This window comes from Neophocaena asiaeorientalis, unplaced genomic scaffold (assembly GCF_003031525.2).
Source record: "Neophocaena asiaeorientalis asiaeorientalis breed wild unplaced genomic scaffold, Neophocaena_asiaeorientalis_V1.1 scaffold259, whole genome shotgun sequence".
Classification (NCBI taxonomy): domain Eukaryota; kingdom Metazoa; phylum Chordata; class Mammalia; order Artiodactyla; family Phocoenidae; genus Neophocaena; species Neophocaena asiaeorientalis.
In genome coordinates this window covers 617,265-636,075 of record NW_020172985.1, presented here as the reverse complement: position 1 = coordinate 636,075, position 18,811 = coordinate 617,265, and the positions used below count along the sequence as shown (strand labels likewise).

General features: G+C 41.1%; 1 protein-coding gene across 1 annotated transcript in view; it reads left to right on the top strand.

The window, feature by feature from the left end:
- Nucleotides 1-18,811, top strand: part of SIMC1 (SUMO interacting motifs containing 1) — a 46,334-nt gene that overhangs the window by 25,473 nt on the left and 2,050 nt on the right. Inside the window, exons 8-9 of the mRNA XM_024742150.1 lie at nucleotides 12,961-13,117; nucleotides 13,304-13,388. Coding sequence (XP_024597918.1) covers nucleotides 12,961-13,117; nucleotides 13,304-13,388 — 242 coding nt within the window. The remainder of the gene's footprint in view (nucleotides 1-12,960; nucleotides 13,118-13,303; nucleotides 13,389-18,811) is intronic.

The window sequence follows — 18,811 nt, the reverse complement described above, 5'->3', positions numbered from 1 at the left end:
GCCGCAACTGCTGAGGCCTGCATGCCTAGAGCCTGTGCTCCGCAACGAGAGAGGCCACCGCAATAAGAAGCCCGCGCACTGCAACAAAGAGTAGCCCCCGCTCACAGCAAATAGAGAAAGCCCATGTGCAGCAACCCAATGAAGCCAAAAATAAAAATAAATAAAATAAAATTTTTTTCAATTTTTAAAAATAAAAACAAAGAATGATAGAAGCCAAGATAGAGAACATTTCCATAGTCATAAGGATTATTCATTTTGCCCTTTTAGAACTATACCCTCCCACCGCCACCCCTTCTTAACCCTTGGCAACTACTAGTCTATTTTTCATTTTTATAGTTTTGTCATTTCAAGATATTGTATAAGTGGAATCATACAGTATGTAACCTTTGGGGATTGGCTTTTTCACTTAGCATAAATCTCTGGAGATCCATTCAGGTTGTTGTATCTATTAATAGTTGATTATTTTTTATTGCTGAATAGTATTCCATAGTGTGGGTGTACCTTTGATTTTTTTTCTTTAACAATTTATCTCCTGAAGGATATCTGTCTTGTTACCAGTTTGGGGCTATTATGAATAAAACTTCTATAAACATTCATGTACAAATTTTTGAATAAATGTAAGTCTTCATTTCTATGGAATAAGCGCCAAGGAGTACAATTTTTGTATTATATAGTAGTTACTTATTTAATTTTTTTAAGAAACTGCCAAACTGTTTCCTTGAGTGGTTGTACGGTTTTACATTCCCCCCAGCAGTATATGAGTGATCCAGTTTCTCTGCATCCTGGCCAGCATTTGGTGTTGTTACTGTTTTTTATTTTAGCCATTCTGATAGGTGTGTAGTGGATTCTCAATGTGATTTTCATCTTCATTTCTCTGATGGCTAATGAAGTTGAACATCTTTTCATGTGCTTAATACCATCTGTATAACATCTTCACTAAAATATTTTTTTCTCATGTTCTAAATAGATTGTTTGCTTTTTTACTGAGTTTGGTTTTTTTTAATAGATCTTTATTGGAATATAATTACTTCACAATACTGTGTTAGTTTCTGTTGCACAGTGAAGCGAATAGCCATATGCACACACATGTCCCGATATCCCTTCCCTCTTGAGCCTCCCTCCCATCCCCCGCTAGGTCATCGTAAAGCACCGAGACGATCTCCCTGTGCTATGCTGCTGCTTCCCACCAGCCAACTATTTTACATTTGGTAGTGTATGTATGTCAATGCTACTCTCACTTTGCCCTCCCACCCCATGTCCTAAAGTCCATTTTCTATGTCTATCTCTTTATTCCTGCCCTGCAACTAGGTTCATCGGTACCTTTTTTTTTTTAGATTCCATATATATGTGTTAGCATATGGTATCTGCTTTTCTTTTTCTGACTTACTTCACTCTGTATGAGAGACTCTAGGCCCATCCACCTCACTACAGATAACTCAATTTTGTTTCTTTTTTTGGCTGAGTAATATTCCATTGTGCATATGTGCCACATCTTCCTTACCCATTCATCTGGCAATGGACATTTAGGTTGGTTCCATGTCCTGGCTATTGTAAATAGTGCTGCAATGAACATTGGTACATGTCTCTTTTTGAATTATGGTTTTCTCAGGGTATATGCCCAGTAGTGGGATTGCTGGGTCATATGGTAGTTCTCTTTTTAGTTTTTTAAGGAACCTGCATACTGTTCTCCATAGTGGCTGTGTCAATTTACATTCCCACCAACAGTGCAGGAGGATTCCCTTTTCACCACACCCTTTCCAGCATTTATTGTTTCTAGATTTTTTGATAATGGCCATTCTGACCAGCGTGAGGTGATACCTCATTGTAGTTTGTTTTGGTTTTTTTTTGCAGTACACGGGCCTCTCACTGTTGTGGCCCCTCCCGTTGCGGAGCACAGGCTCCGGACGCGCAGGCTCAGCAGCCATGGCTCACAGGCCCAGCCGCTTCACGGCATGTGGGATCTTGCCGGACCGGGGCACGAACCCGTGTCCCTTGCATCGGCAGGCAGACTCTCAACCACTGCGCCACCAGGGAAGCCCCTCATTGTAGTTTTGATTTGCATTTCTCTAATAATTAGTGATGTTGAGCATCTTTTCATGTGCCTCTTGGCCATCTGTATGAAATGTCTATTTAGGTCTTCCACCCATTTTCAAACTGGATTGTTTGGCTTTTTTCATATTGAGCTCCATGAGCTGTTTGTATATTTCGGAGATTAATCCTTTGTTGTTTCATTTGCAAATATTATTTTCTCCCATTCTGAGGGTTGTCTTTTTGTCTTGGTTATGGTTTCCTTTGCTGTGCAAAAGCTCTTAAGTTTAAGTCCCATTTGTTTATTTTTGTTTTTATTTCTGTTACTCTAGGATATGGGTCAAAAAGATCTTGCTGTGGTTTATGTTAAAGAGTGTTTTTCCTATGTTTTCCTCTAAGAGTTTTATAGTGTCTGGCCTTATGTTTAAGTGTTTAATCCATATGGAGTTCATTTTTGTGTATGGTGTTAGGTAGTATTATAATTTTATTCTTTTACACGTAGCTGTCCAGTTTTCCCAGCATCACTTATTGAAGAGGATGTCTTTTCTCCATTGTATGTTCTTGCCTCCTTTGTCGTAATTAGGTGCCCATATATGCATGGGTTTATCTCTGGGCATTCTATCCTGTACCATTGATCTATATTTCTGTTTTTGTGCCAGTACCATACTGTCTTGATTACTGTAGCTTTGTAGTATAGTTTGAAGTTGGGGAGCCTGATTCCTCCAACTCCATTTTTCTTTCTCAAGATTCCTTGGCTATTCAGAGTCTTTTGTGTTTCCATACGAATTGTAAAGTTTTTTGTTCTAATTCTGTGAAAAATGCCATTGGTAGTTTGATAGGGATTGCATTGAATCTGTAGATTGCTTTAGGTAGTATAGTCATTTTCACAATATTGATTCTTCCAATCCAAGAACATGATATATTTATCCGTTTATGTCATCTTTGATTTCTTTCGTCAGTGTTTTATAGTTTTCTGAGTGCAAGGCTTTCACCTCCTTAGGCAGGTTTATCCCTAGGCATTTTATTCTTTTTGTTGCAATGGTAAATGGGAGTGTTTTCTTAGTTTCTGTTTCTGCTTTTTGTTGTTGGTGTATAGGAATGCCAGAGATTTCTGTGCATTAATTTTGTATCCCGCAACCTTACCAAATTCATTGATTAGTTCTAGTAGTTTTCTGGTGGCATCTTTAGGATTTTCTATGTATAGCATCATGTTATTGGCAAACAGTGACAGTTTTACTTCTTCTTTTCCAATTTGTATTCCTGTTGTTTCTTTTTCTTCTCTGATTGCTGTGGCTAGGACTTCCAAAACTATGTTGAATAAGAGTGGTGAGAGTGGACATCCTTGTCTTGTTCCTGATCTTAGTGGAAATGCTTTCAGTTTTTCACCATTGAGTATGATGCTTGCTGTGGGTTTGTCATATATGGCCTTTATTATGTTGAGGTAGGTTCCCTCTATGCCCATTTTCTGGAGAGTTTTTATCATAAATGGGTGTTGAATTTTGTCAAAAGCTTTTTCTGCATCTATTGAGATGATCATATGGTTTTTATTCCTTAATTTGTTAATGTGGTGTACCATTATTGATTGATTTGCATATATTAAAGAACCCTTGCATCCCTGGGATAAATCCCACTTGATCATGGTGTATGATCCTTTTAATGTGCTGTTGGATTCTGTTTACTAGTATTTTGTTCAGGATTTTTTTTGGAAGAGTTTGAGAAGGATTGGTGTTAGCTCTTCTCTAAATGTTTGATAGAATTCGCCTGTGAAGCCATCTGGTCCTGGACTTTTGTTTGTTGGAAGATTTTAAATTACAGTTTCAATTTCATTACTTGTGATAGTTCTGTTTATACTTTCTAATTCTTCCTGGTTCAGTCTTGGAAAATTGTACCTTTCCAAGAATTTGTCCGTTTCTTCATGGTTGTCCATTTTATTGGCATATAGTTGCTTGTAGTAGTCTCTTACGATGCTTTGTATTTCTGCGGTGTCTGTTGTAACTTCTCCTTTTTCATTTCTAATTTTATTGATTTGCGTCCTCTCCCTTTTTTTCTGGATGAGCCTGACTAAGGGTTTATCAATTTTGTTTTTCTCAAAGAACCAGCTTTTAGTTTTATTGATCTTCGCTATTGTTTTCTTCATTTCTATTTCATTTATTTCTGCTCTCATCTTTATGATTTCTTTCCTTCTACTGACTTTGGGTTTTCTTTGTTCTTCTTCTCTAGCTGTTTTAAGTATAGAGTTAGATTGTTTATTTGAGATTTTTCTTGTTTCTTGTAGTGAGATTGTATTGCTATAAACTTCTCTCTTAGAACTGCTTTTGCTGCATCCCATAGGTTTTGGGTTGTCGTGTTTTCATTGTCATTTGTTCCTATGTATTTTTTTATTTCTTCTTTGATTTCTTCAGTGATCCCTTGGTTATTTAGTAGTGCACTGCTTAGCCTCCATGTATTTGTGTTTTTTACAGTTTTTTTCCTGTGATTGATTTCCAGTCTCATGGCATGTGGTCAGAAAAGATGCTTGATATGATTTCAATTTTCTTAAATTTTCCGAGGCTTGATTTGTGACCAAAGATGTGATCTATCCTGAAGAATGTTCCATGTGCACTTGAGAAGAAAGTGTATTCTGCCACGTTTGGGTGGAATGTTCTATAAATATCAGTTAGATCTGTCTGGTCTATTGTGTCATTTAAAGTTTGTGTTTCCTTATTTATTTTCTGTTTGGATGATCTGTCCATTGGTGTAACTGGGGTGTTAAAGTCCCCTACTATTATTGGGTTACTGTCGATTTCTCCTTTCATGGTTGTTAGCATTTGCCTATGTATTGAGGTGCTCCTATGCTGGGTGAATATATATTTATAATTGTTATATCTTCTCCTTGGATTGATCCTTTGATCATTATGTAGTGTCCCTCCTTGTCTGTTGTAACATCTTTTTCCATCCCTTCACTTTCAGTCTGTATATGTCCCTAGATGTGAAGTGGGTCTCTTGTAGACAGCATATATATGAGTCTTGTTTTTGTATCCATTCAGCCAGTCTGTGTCTTTTGGTTGGGGCATTTAATAATCAAGGTTATTATCGATATGTATGTTCCTATTACTATTTTCTTAACTGTTTTGGGTTTGTTTCTGTGGGTCTTTTTCTCCTCTTGTGTTTCCCGCTTGGAGAAGTTTCTTTAGCGTTTGTTGTAAAGCTGGTTTGGTGGTGCTGAATTCTCTTAGCTTTTCCTTGCCTGAAAAGCTTTTGACTTCTCCATTGAATCTGAATGAGATCCTTGCTGGGTAGAGTAATCTAGGTTGTAGGTTTTTCTCTTTCATCACTTTAAGTATATCCTGCCACTCCCTTCTGGCCTGCAGAGTTTCTGCTGAAAAATCAGCTGATAACGTTATGGGGATTCCTTTATATGTTATTTTTTGTTTTTCCCTTGCTGCTTTTAATATTTTTCTTTGAATTTAATTTTTGTTAGTTTGAATAATATGTGTCTTGGTGTGTTTTTCCTAGGGTTTATCCTGTATGGGACTCTCTTTGCTTCTTGGACTTAAGTGACTCTTTCCCATGTTACGGAAGTTTTCAACTATAATCTCTTCAGATATTTTCTCAGACCCTTTCTTTTTCTCTTCTTCTTCTGGGACCCCTATAATTCGAATGTTGTTGTGCTTAGTGTTGTCCCAGAGATCTCTGAGATTGTCTTCAATTCTTTTCATTCTTTTTTCTTTATTCTGCTCCTCGACAGTTATTTCCACCATTTTGTCTTCCAGCTCACTTACTCGTTCTTCTGCCTCAGTTATTCTGTTACTGATTCCTTCTGCTGTATTTTTTATTTCAGTTATTGTGTTGTTCATCTCTGTTTGTTCTTTATTTCTTCTAGACCTTTGTTAAACATTTCTTGTATTTTCTCAGTCTGTGCCTCCATTCTGTTTCCAAGATTCTGAATCATCATTACTATCATTACTTTGAATTCTTTTTCAGGTAGATTGCCTATTTCCTCTTCATATTTTTGGTCTTGTAGGTTTTTACCTTGCTCCTCCATCTGTGACATATTATTTTGCCGTCTCATTTTTTAAAATTTTTTTATGAGTGGGACTGTGTTCTTGTCTTACTGGTTGTTTGGCCTGAGGCTTCCAACACTGGGGTTTTTGTAGGCTACTGGGTAGAGCTGGGTCTTGGTGCTAAGATGAGGAACTCCGTGAGACCTCATTCTAATGAAAATTCCCTGGGGTCTAAGGTTCTCTGTTAGTCCAGTGGTTCGGACTCAGAACTCCCACCGCGGGAGCTTCGTCCTTACCCTGGCAGGCTCATGAACCAAGATCCCACAAGCTGCCTGGGGTGGCAAAAAAAAAATACAATAACAAAGTAAAAAATAAAATTAGACTAGGAAACTAACAGATATGTTAGGAAGAATATAAAAATAAAAATATAGATGAATCAACAACCGGAAGGTACAACAGTACCACAGTAGTAAAAAAGAGGAGGGAAAAAAAAGGCGGGTGGGAGAGGAGGCTTTGGCTGCAGAGGGCAGGGCCTAAGCAAGGGTGAGGTTTGGGTAGTGGGTGGGGCCAATGCTCAGGACCCACAGGGCTGGAACAGGCCCTGGGGGCTGTGGGGGATGGGGCTTAGGCTCAAGGAACAGAAGGGGCCCAGGCGTGCCCCCCACTCCTGGTCTGAGAGGGCAGGGGACTTCACCTGGGAGCCCAGCAGGCTTCCTGGGCTCAAGTGGGTGGGACAAACGCCCTCCTCTCCTCTCCTGCTCCTCCAGTCTGGGAGGGCCCCTCCCCCTTGCCTCTCCTGATCTCCCCTCCTCCCTCCTATGCCCTCAAGGACCTACATAGCCTGGAGGGGGCTTTGGAGGGCAGGGGACAGGCCTGGGATCTCAGCAGGCTCCCCATACCGAGTGAGAGGGGCAATCGCCCTCCACTCATCCCCCACTCCTCCCAGATGGCTCCTCCCAACTGCCTCTCCTGATCTCCCTGCCTCCCTCCTATGCCCCCAGGACCCATGCAGCCTGGATGGGGCTTTGGAGGGGGGGATACAGGCCTGGGAGCTCAGCAGGCTCCCTGGCCCAGACAGGCCAGGCAATCGCCCTCCCTCCTCTCCTGCTCTTCCTGGAGAGTCCCTCCCGCCTGCCTCTCCTGATCTCCCGGGCATCAGGGATGCCGACCCTGTCTGGCTTCCACTTCTCCTCCCCCGTCAGTCCCCCTACATCCTACCGGTTCACTTTGGGGTTCCTCCCATCTCCTTGGGCATCAGAGTCCCCCACCAGCGGCCGGCAGGCGCCCTAGTTGCAGGGAGAAGCTAACTCCACGTCTTCCCACATCTCCATCTTGACTCTGCTCTCCTACTGTTGACTTTTAAGAGTCTTTATATATTCTAGATACAATCCTTTTTCAGATCTGTAGTTTGCAAATATTTTCTCCCATTCTGTAGTTTGTCTTTTCATCCTCTTTAACAAGGTCTTTCAAAAAGCAAGTTTTAAATTTTAATGAAGTCCAGCTTATCAGCTTTTTCTTTTAAGGAAAATGCTTTTGTGCCAAAGATTCCTTAGGATTGTCTGTGTAGACCATCATGTCATCTGCAAATAGGGAAAGTTTTATTTCTTTTTTTCCAATCAGTGTGCCTTTTATTGCCTTACTGCACTGGCTAGAACTTCCAGTACTATGTTGAATAGCAGTGATGAAAGCAGACACCTTTGTTCATGATCTAGGGTAAAGCATTCAGTTCATTAATTATTGATTAATTAAAATATGAGTTCAGGGCTTCCCTGGTGGCGCAGTGGTTGAGAGTCGACCTGCCAATGCAGGGAACACAGGTTCGTGCCCCAGTCCGGGAAGATCCCACATGCTGCGGAGCGGCTAGGCCCGTGAGCCATGGCCACTGAGCCTGCGTGTCCGGAGCCTGTGCTCTGCCCCGGGAGAGGCCACAACAGTGAGAGGCCCGCGTACCGCAAAAAAATATATATATATGAGTTCACCATTAATTATTATGCCAGCTAAGTTTTTTTGTAGATATTCATTAATAAGTTGAAGAAGTTCCCTTCTATTCCTAGTTTTCTCAGTTTTTATCATGAGCAGGTATTGAATTTTATCACATGCTTTTTCAGCAAATGTTTTACTTTTTTTAATGGTTGCTCTTGGAATTACAATATGCATTCTTAACTTACTAGAGTCTGCCTTGAATTAATATTATATCATAACATGTAATGTAAGAACCTTATAACTGTGTATTTCCATTTACCCCACTCCCATCCTCTGTGCTATTGTTGTCATACATTTTACTCCAGGATGGGATCATATTTTTGCTTTAAACATTTAGTTGTTTTTAAAAAAATTTCAGAGATATGGGAGGGAAAGTCTTTATACTACCTAACTGTGATATTATGACCTATAATAAGAAATATATATATTTGATCTTCATCCTGTTCCTGGCACAGAGCTCTTTTGGAGTTTTATAAGTGATAAGAGTGATCAAGTTATCTTTGTTATGTTAGTGAGGGGTCTTTCAGAAAGCATTTGGTGACCTAAGGATAGGAGCTGGTTGCCAGGGGAACCGTGTAATTAGAGAGTTGGGACTCCAACCCTCCACTCCCAGCCCTCTCCCCACCCCACCCCCACGTCTTGGGAATGGGCAGGGGCTGGAGGTTGAGTTCAATTACCAATGGCCAATGATTTAATCAGTCATGCCTATCTAATGCAGCTTCCTTGAAAACCCAAAAGGCCTGGGTTCAGAGAGCTTCCAGGTTGGTAAACAGGTGGAGATGCCTGTAGAGTGATGTACCCAGAGAGCATGGAAGGGCCTCACCCTTTCCCCATACCTTATGCATCTCTCCCATTTGGCTGTTCTTGAGTTATATCCTTTTATAATAAACTGGTAATCTAGTAAGTAAAGTGTTCCTCTGAGTTCTGTGTGCCACTGTAACAAGTTAATCAAACCTAAGATGGGTTTCTGGGAACCTTCGATCTATAGCTAAGTGGTTCAGAAGCACACAGGTCAACAACCTGGACTTTCCAATTGACACCTGAAGAGAGAGTGGGAGGGCAGTCTTGTAAGATTGAGCCCTTAACCTGTGGGATCTGACACTATGGTAAATAGTGTCAGAATTGAGTTAATTGCTTAGTGGTGCTGAAATAAAACACACATCAGATCCACATAGCTACCATTTTGGGTGCTCTTCTTTCTTTGTTGAAGATCCAAGTTCCATGTGGTATCATTTCTCTTCCACCTAAAGAACTTAACTTCTTTTAACATTATTTGTAGTGCAGGTCTACCGTAATGAATTCTCTCAGCTTTTGTTTATCTGAAAATGTTTTTATTTTACCTTCATATATGAATGGTGTTTTTACTTGATATGAGTTCTAGATTGATAGGTATTTTTAATTTATTTTAAAGATGTTCCATTTTCTTCTGGCTTGCTGATGAGAAGTCATTAGAATTTCTTACTTTTGTTCCCTTATATGCCATGTGTCTTTTTTCTCTGGCTGCTTTTTTTTTGTTTTCAGCAATTTGATTATTATAACTAGGTGTGGTTTCCTTTATGTTTATCCTGCTTGGGGTTTATTGAGATTCTGGAATCTGTGAGTTGATATTTTTGATCAATTTTTGAAATATCTTGGCCATTATTTTTTGCCCCAAACTTTCATCTTCTGGGAATTCAAGTACATATACATTAAGCTGTATGACACTGTTCCACAGAACACTGAGGATCTGGTGTTTTCTACTGTTGTTGTTTTGTTTTATTTTGTTTTGACTTGTCTTTTTTTTTTCTCTTTTTCACTTTGGATAGTCTTCATGCTCCCTGATCTTTTCTTTTGTGGTGCCCAATTGTTGTTAAGCCTATCCAGTGATTTTTTTTTTCAGGTATTGTGTTTTTCAGCTCTAGAGTCTCCGTTTGGTTCATTGTTATAGTGTCCATTTCTCTTTGCTAAGTGTCCCCATCTAATCACTGATTATATATATTTTTGGTTAGTTGGTCGGCTGGTTGGTTGGTTGGTTGGTTAATTTTGAACATGTTTATAATAGCTGTTCTAAAGTCTACTAATTCCAACATCTGTATCAACTCTTAGCCTGTTTCTATGGACATTTTGCTCCTGGTTATGAATCACATTTTCCTGCTTTTTCCCCTGTCTAATAATTTTTCATTGTGTGCTGAACATTATGAATGCCACATTGTTGAGAGTCTGAAATTTGCTGACTTCCTTTAAAGAGTATTGAGTTTCATTCTTGCAGACAGTGATTTACTGGCAGATTAGCTTTCTCCTTTTAAGCCTTGTTTCTAGGATTTGTAAGGGTGTTCTAAATCAACCCTTCTTAAGATACTAGTCTTGTAGCTTAGTCTTTCTGGGATTGCACCTGAATGCCCAACATGTTCAATGAGATCTCTCCTCTAGCTCATTGAAACCCCATGTCTTTCAGCACTGGGTACTCTCCCGAATTCCCAGTCAGCTCATAGCTCCTCACTAGCTGTTCTCTCCCAGGCTTTTGGATCTTCTCCCTGTCCGTGTGCCAAGGGGGCCCCTTACACATATTTCTTGAGCTCCCTCTTCTTTGACACAAATTCCAGCCACCTCAGCTCTACTGAACTCCAGTCTCTGTTTGCTCTGCCCAACAAGCCCACTGCTTTCTGTCTGGGACCCACGCTTTCCTCTGCCTTAGTTAGAAAGTGCCCCCAGCAAGAAATCTGGGGTAAACATGGGGTTCACCACCTTTGTTTCCCTTCTCTCAAGAATAATAGTCATTTGTAGTAGCTTGTCCAATGCCTGAAAATAGTTATTTCATATATTTTGTACAGGTTTATAATTATTGATAACAGGAGAGTAAATCCAATACCAGCTATACTTGCTAAGGCTGGATCTGGATGTTAACCTTCCTCTGTATCTTGTTTTTAAATTTTGAATTTGAATTGCTATAGATAATTGTACCTCCATTTCCTACTATGTCCAATACATTAAAATTACTTTCTTGTCCCTTGGATATTTCTGGGTTTGCCATTTTGGGTTATAAAACCAGGACAAATGCAGGCCCTGGAATAAAAATTGGAAGAGAAAATACAGTTTGAAATAAAAAGTTATTAAATAGGAAAACTGTCTTGTGAAAGTAATAGGCCGAATACAGAGTAGAAATTAAACTTTAAAAGAATTGGGGGAATATCTTATAAATGTAATAATTTGGAGTCCTTTGTATTAAAAAAGAAAATTTGTCAGAGGAGGTATAGAATCGTACTTTAAAAAAAAAGCACATTAAAGAGATAAAATGGGGCTTCCCTGGTGGCGCAGTGGTTAAGAATCCACCTGCCAATGCAGGGGACACGGGTTCGAGCCCCGGTCCGGGAAGATCCCACATGCCGCAGAGCATCTAAGCCCATGTGCCACAACTACTGAGGCTGCGCTCTAGAGCCCGTGAGCCACAACTACTGAGCCTGCGTGCCACAACTGCTGAAGCCCACGTGCTACAACTACTGAAGCCCGTGTGCCCAGAGCCCGTGCTCTGCAGCAAGAGAAGCCACCGCGATGAAAAGCCCGCGCACCGCAAAGAAGAGTAGCCTACGCTCGCCGCAACTAGAGAAAGCTCGCGCGCAGCAACGAAGACCCAACACAACCATAAATAAATAAATTTTTTTTTTTTAAAAAGAGAGATAAAATGGATTTTCACAAATATTACAGACTTTTTAAAACTTTTGAATGGTAAGAAGCAAAGGTTTTAAAGTATTTATTCTGCTTTTATACCCTTGCTTTTACACAAATAATACCTGTGCCTGGTGGAACAGCAACGGGAAAGGGGAAAAAAGAAAATAAAAATGAGTAGATACTTTGTTATTTATCATTTTTATAAGTGACAGTGGCACAAAGAGCACCCTATTTTTCCAGATGTTGCAAAACTGCAAAGGGGCAGTTGTAGAAGAAAGAACTCTGAGATCTAGAGCTAGCTCTGTTGCTGCCATCTCCTTATCTGCTCATGAGCCGTCTATTCCTCAGAACTGCTATGACAAGCAGACCTGGCAAGAACCACCAAACAAACCTTCAGGCAAAAACCTTCAGGCAGTCCAGAGATTCACCCTGTGCATCTGAGATTCATAACTTTTTTTTTTTTGGAAGCTGACATTGCTTTTAGAACAATGAGTTTGATTCACCTGTCTGAAGCACAGCCCCCGTTTTACAGCCCTCCTGCTCAGAAGCCTCTGAATGTGCTCCAGCCCACCCTCGCTGGCCAAGCCCTGCCCTGCACAGAGTGACAAAGTCAAGGGCCAGAGTCCCTCTGGGACTCTTAAGTCCTAGACTTGAAATTTAAGAAGGCTGCAGTGCCCCAGCTATGACTTTTACTTCTTTGTTTTTACCCATGTTTATCCCTGCACTGAAATGCCTCCTGCCTCGGGCCTTCTTTACTCCTAGACCACCGTCAGCAGTGCCACCTCCTCCATACGAAGGCTGCTTCCAGCCCCTTGATCAAATGTGCTCTCTTCTCTGTGTCTCTAGAGCGCCACAGGCACCTCGCATACGTGTACACTTGCCCTGCGCTTTATGTAGGTTTCCTGTTGCATACTTCTTGCCCCTGTTCAACTATCCGCTTTTTGAGAGCAATATCCTCTTTTATTTCTCTTATTATTCCTTTTTTCTGCCAAACAGTACCTGGCACATTATGGCCATTCAGAAATATGTAATCTCATGATTAATTCTCTTGTTTACAGTATGATATAATTCTTCTTAACGTGTCCTAAACTAGTCTTTTTCAAATATCAAAGACTTTCCCTCTTTCTGACAGTTGCGAATTTATGAACAAATCCATTTCTGCCCTGTCCACAAGCTTTGTGATTTTGTAGGCCTTCACTGTATTCCTTCTTAGCCTTCTCTGGATTAGGGCAAAGGTTAGAGCATTCAGGGAGAATTGTGGTGTATGTTCCGTGAAACAATAACTGTGATAGTGAACTCTCTCTATCTCTTCTCCACACAGAGAGATGTTCTTTACTACCATGGAGAGCCACCTTCTGCGCTGCAAAGTGCTGGAAATCATATTCCTCCACAGCTGTGAGACACCCACCCGCCTGCCCTTGTCTCTGGCCCAGGCCCTCTATTTTCTGAACAATTCCACATCACTGCTCAAGTGTCAGGTACATTTTTCCCTGTTTCAGTTCCAGGCCTAGAACACCTTTTCCTTAATCCTTGATTAAGTAAATTATGTAAAAGTGTAAACGTGTTTTACACTTTTTTACATTATGTAAAAGTGACTTGAAAACTGTACAAAACCTCTAACTGAGGAAGGCATTTATTACCAATTGCTTTTACTATCTCTGCAGTCGGATAAAACCCAGTGGCAGACATGGGATGAACTGGTTGAGCATCTACAGTTTCTGTTATCCAGTTACCAACATGTTTTAAGAGGTAAGGAGCATTTGGTCACAAACCAGATGATGTGGGAGTCTCACAGTGGACATTATTATGAATTAAAGTTACATAAGGGACTCTAATTTGTTAGCTTCAGTAAACCATTGTTCTTTGGTGTAACTGTGAGGAACAAGGAAGGACATAGCCGGAATCACTGCTGTGAAACAGAAGAATTCACATAGTATTTTTGTTATGGCAGATACTACAGTGGTCCTCACAGTTATTAGGCTGTGCAGGTAAACAAAAGTCATCCTAACATGAGAAGGATTTAGTAATGACCTGATTTGGCCCTGGCGTCTTTCCGTGGCCTATCACTGCAGCGTCTTTGTTGGGTTGATTGCTCACTGACTCGGACATTGTAAATATCCGTCAATATGATGCAAATACAGAGCAAATCAGTGGCAAAGTAAAAATGTACATCTTGCAAAAGTTGTAAGACACTCTTAAGTCTGTGAAAGTGGCTCTGCTCTAGTCACAGGCAAAGCCAGTGATCCGTGAGGATCTGGAAAAGTTAGACTAATTAACACTCAGGGGGCAAATATTGACAAGGATAATGATGGAATAGCTGCTTCAAATAAGAATGATTTGATTAGCCAAGGATTAATGTGGTCCCTGGGGAAACTAATGTAATTATTAATTACATAAGGAAAGATAGTACGTTTTCAGGGGAGAAAACTGACATGTGTCTTGATGTGATACCCTGAGAAGGACACCTCATCACTTATGTAGTGTTCTTGCCAAAAATTCATGACCTGAATCTAATCAGAAGGAAGCATCAGACAAACCCAGATTGAAGGGCTTTTACAAAGTAGCTGGCCTGTACTTTCAAAAGTCACAATGTCTTAAAAACAAAGAAAGACTGAAGAACTGTTCCAGATTAAAAACAAACTAAAGCACATGAATATTTAAACATAAAACATGATCCTGGATAGGATCCTGAACCAGGAAAAAAGAAGTTATAATGTGCATTATTGGGACAATTGGTAAATTTTAAGTAGATTATATAATAGTATTGTGTTAATATTAAGTTTCATTTTTTTATAATTATCCTGGCTTATGAAAGTAAATACCCTTGGTCTTAGGAAATCCATTCTCAAGTATTGAGGGGTACAATGTCCAACTTATTCTCCATCAGTAAGGGGGAAAAATGCATATATATATATACACACACACACACACACACACACACACACACACACACACACATACATATATACATAATTTACCTGCCATGATCATATTGAGGTTGATTTTAGCTCAGTAGTGGCACTTGGGAAGATAAGATGGTCCTTACACCCTCTTGGGCCTGGAATTGAGGAAGCTGTTACAGAAACATTTTAAAAAGCACTGGATTTAAGACAGAAGGTCTGGGTTTAAATCCCAACTCCATCACCTACTCTGCATTGGGCAGCTAACTTTATGTCTCTAGACCTCAGTTTCTTCCTTCTATAGAACGGGGATGGTAATACATAACTTGCCAAGACTGATTGCTAATGGGCGTGAGATAAACGTAGAAAGCGCTCAGTCAGTGTTAGCTGCCTGTCATCTGGCCAGGAGGGTCTTCTCTGTTTCAGGCGCCTGTAACTAAAACATAAGAGAGAGCATTGTCAAGGCCACGACATGTAATTGTGTGGTTTGTGCATTTTTTAACACGCTCAAAGAAAGGCATGTGTCCTTCTGAGAACAAAGCCCCAAAGGCAAATTCCATGCCTTATGGAGGTTTCTGTAATTGTTTCTTTTGGAGATCTAGCTGAAAGTTTAATATTAAAGCAGCTCGGTTCTGCTTAAAGTTCACCTTTAAGACTTCTTGTTCATTTCTGTTTTGCGTCCCAGGGAATACACCTGGGTCATGGGCAATAGTAATTTAAGATGGACATGGGATCTACTTTTATTACAGAATATTCTTCTGCCTTGAATAAAGGAGAGGAAGGCCTCAGACCAGTGTATATTGACCAAGAATAAACGGAGTGTGTTCCAATGCTATTTTATCCTTAACGTTGTTTCCAGCTTCTTTGGAGACCAGGAGTTAAGGAGAAAAAAATATTTAGAACCAGTAGTTTGAAAACAGAGTCCTACAAAGAACTACAAAGAACACAGCTGAATGGTTCCCTGAAATGGTCAGTGTCCTTGTCAGTAGGCATTTTACTGTGAGGGCTCCTTAGTCATCTCTGTCCTCTTCAAGTGGGCTGAGGACATTGTTGAGTGTGTTTTGAGGTCGGCCGGAGTTGTCCAGCTCCAAGGGCAGGGGAAGAAGGGAAGAGGTTGGGGAGCCTAAGCTCGCCCTATGTTTATGGGAACCTCTTAGCATGGAGGAATAGAGGAAGGGAGCATAGGTAAATGCGCATGCACTGGCTTATCTAACCCAGTACCCCTGTGAAGGTGAGTACCACCCACCTTTCACAGATGGGAAAACAAAGGCTGAGAGGAAAGTAAATGCAGAGCCAGGTCTGTTGCCAAAGTCTGTATATGGTGAAAGCACACTGGAAGGAACTAATTTTCTGTGAAATCACTGGGTCAGATTAGAAGGTGAGATTCTAAGGAATTTCTGACCCCCCACTTTCTAAACTCTCTATACATGGTTAAAATACTTTTGTATCTACCCTTGATCCTGGGGAGAAGTATATCTTGAAGCCCCACATCTTGTAAAAATGTTTCTGTAGAGGGCAGAGTAGCCCCACTGAGAGGTGGATGCTGGGCTGTCGGCTGAGCTCACATTCTCTGGCTGAGAGAATCAATCCCCCACACCCCAGTTTCACAACCATGCAACTCAAGTCAGCCTCGGCAAAATTATGAATTGCCATAATGCCGTGAGTTTTCCTGATGCTTATGAATAATTAGAACCTCATATTTTGAAACTATGAATTCTAGGAATTTAAACATATAGTATTTAAATGAATGAAATGCATGCTTTTCCTGAATTCCGCTCTGCTGGACCACTTAGGGCGATGCGGAAGTCAGACACCTGTTCACTCCAAGGAGAGTCTCACATACAGCCTTCCTGCAAGGAGCCCTGTCCACAGAGGGGAGAAAAGCAGACTCAGGCAAGATCAGTTAAGTTCATACATTCATCCAGGCAACAAATATTTACTGAATGCCTCCTCTGTGCCTGGCTCATTGGGAAAACTTCAATGAATGAGACCAACATGGCCCCTGCCCTCCTAGAGCTTAACTGTCTAGTAAAGAGATTGACCCTAAACAAACCACCACACAAGTAACATATAATTGCAATGAAAATAAATGCTGTGAAGGAAAGTACAAGTGCACAAAACAGGACTTACACTGTTTATGGAGGAACCCAGGAAGGCCTCCCTGAAGAAGTGATACTTGGGCTGAGATATGTTAGCCCTGCGTGAGTGTTGGGCTGAGTGTTAGCCAAGCGAACAGGGAGGGAAAAGTTTCCCAGAAAGAAGAAACAGCATGTCCAAGGGCCTTGAGACAAGAAGTTGCTTAATGAGTCCAAGGAACATAGAGCAAACTGGTGGGACTAGGATACAGTGAGCAAGGGGGTAATAGCACGAAACGAGACCACGGTACTAGACAGGAGCAGGTGTGAAGGGCCCTCCTGTTAGGGAGTTCGTGTTAAGGAATTTCACCTTGATTCCAGAGTGAAGGGAACCCATCAAAGTGGTTTTAAGTAAGGTCACTCTGCCTGATGTGTGATAAATAGTTTGGCCGAGGACCAGAGAGGTCAGGGGAGGGATAATGGTGACAAGGGTGTGGGTGGTGCAGTGGGGAAGGCAGTGACGGATCAGAAGCACTTTGAAGATCAGTGTGACAGGGCATGGGTGACCAAGGCTGAAGGATGTCGCCCAGTACTGACGTGGAGATAAATGGAAGATCTGCAGAGAAGATAAAGAGCTCAGTGTGACTGTTAGATTGGAGATTCCTGTAGTGACGATGATTATGATAAAATAATAGTAGCTGATCCTAGTGTTGATCCAGGAACTAATAATACTACCAGCCAGAATATCTTGAGCCAGGCCTTGTGCCAAATAAACCCTTTACATAAATCACCTCACACAATAATCACAAGAACCTCCGATGTAAGAACTCTCCTCTACTGAAGCATAAAATCCAAGGCGTTGCCAACTGGACCAGAATGGTTCAAGTCCACTGGCCAAGACTTCCTCCCCTTGGATGGTGGTTAGGTGGGCACTGCCAACCTTTGCTTCTTTGAATTTCCTGTATTAATAAATTCCAAATTCTTGCTCCTAACCCACATGTTCCCTATATCCCACTCTATTCAGCCAATTCTATCTTTTCAAAGTCATTTTAATGTTTTTCAGAGTAGTACATGCTTTGTTTAAGAAAATCAAATTCTACTCAAAGGCTTTTGTCCCCTGTGACCGTTCTCCTCCAGTAGCAGAGTGAAATAGAGCACATTTCCCTGCTTAAAACCCTCCAGATACTTGCCTTTGCTTTCAGAGGCCAAACTCCACATTGTTCTGTGGCCCAGCCTGCCTGCCAGTCTCCTCTAGTCCTGCTCTCCTTCTTACTACCCGGATCTTACCTCCAGTTCTTGAAACAAGCTCTTCCTGCATCATGGCATTTGCACTTGTTCTCTCTATCTGGACTGCTTTTCCCCTAGACCTTTGCATGCTTACCTCCTTCTCATCCTTTGGGACTCAGCTAAGAGGCCCTCCCTGACTAGAGTGAGCTGCTTCCCTCGTTTCCCCAGTGTTCCTCTTCATCACAGCACCTGATTTATTTATTGGGTTGCACTCACCAAAACTATAATTGTTTTTGTTGGCTTGTTCACTGTCAGGCACTGTCACTGCAGCTAGAACGTCAGTCCATGAGGGCTGGGCCCAAGGCTGTGATCCCACTGCATCCCCGAAGTCTAGCCCAGTTCCACAGAGTAGGTGCTCACTGTAAATGTTTGTTGATTGAATGTTGAAAGGGCCCTGTAATGACATCTCAAGGCAGCTTCACCTCCTATGTTTCCAGACTTTTTGGATACTCTACAGTGTATTTATTGTACTTTCTTTTCAGTTTATTCTGTTTCCCAAATTTCTGGACACTGTAGTTCAGTCCTTCTAATAACCCTGTTAATGAAGGTGCCATTACCCCCATTTTATAAATGAGATAGAGAAAATGATACTGTTGTGGCCTCTGGCGCACCTGGGAGTCAGAAGGGCTGCAGGGCTCTTCTCACTTCATTTGCCTTATATGTAACCTTGAGCTCCTTTCCCTCAATTCCACACACTTCCAGAACCTTGTTGGGACTGAGTTATGGATTTGGAATGAGATACCTTTAGACCTTTGTACTTTTCCCCAGTATTTTATTTTTGGACTTACAGAAAAGTTTAAAGCATAGTACGATGCACACCCATACAAACTTTACCTTGATTCGTAAGCTGTTAACATTTTGCCACAGTTGGTTTATCTGTTAATCCATCTATGCGCTCTTTTCTTTCCCT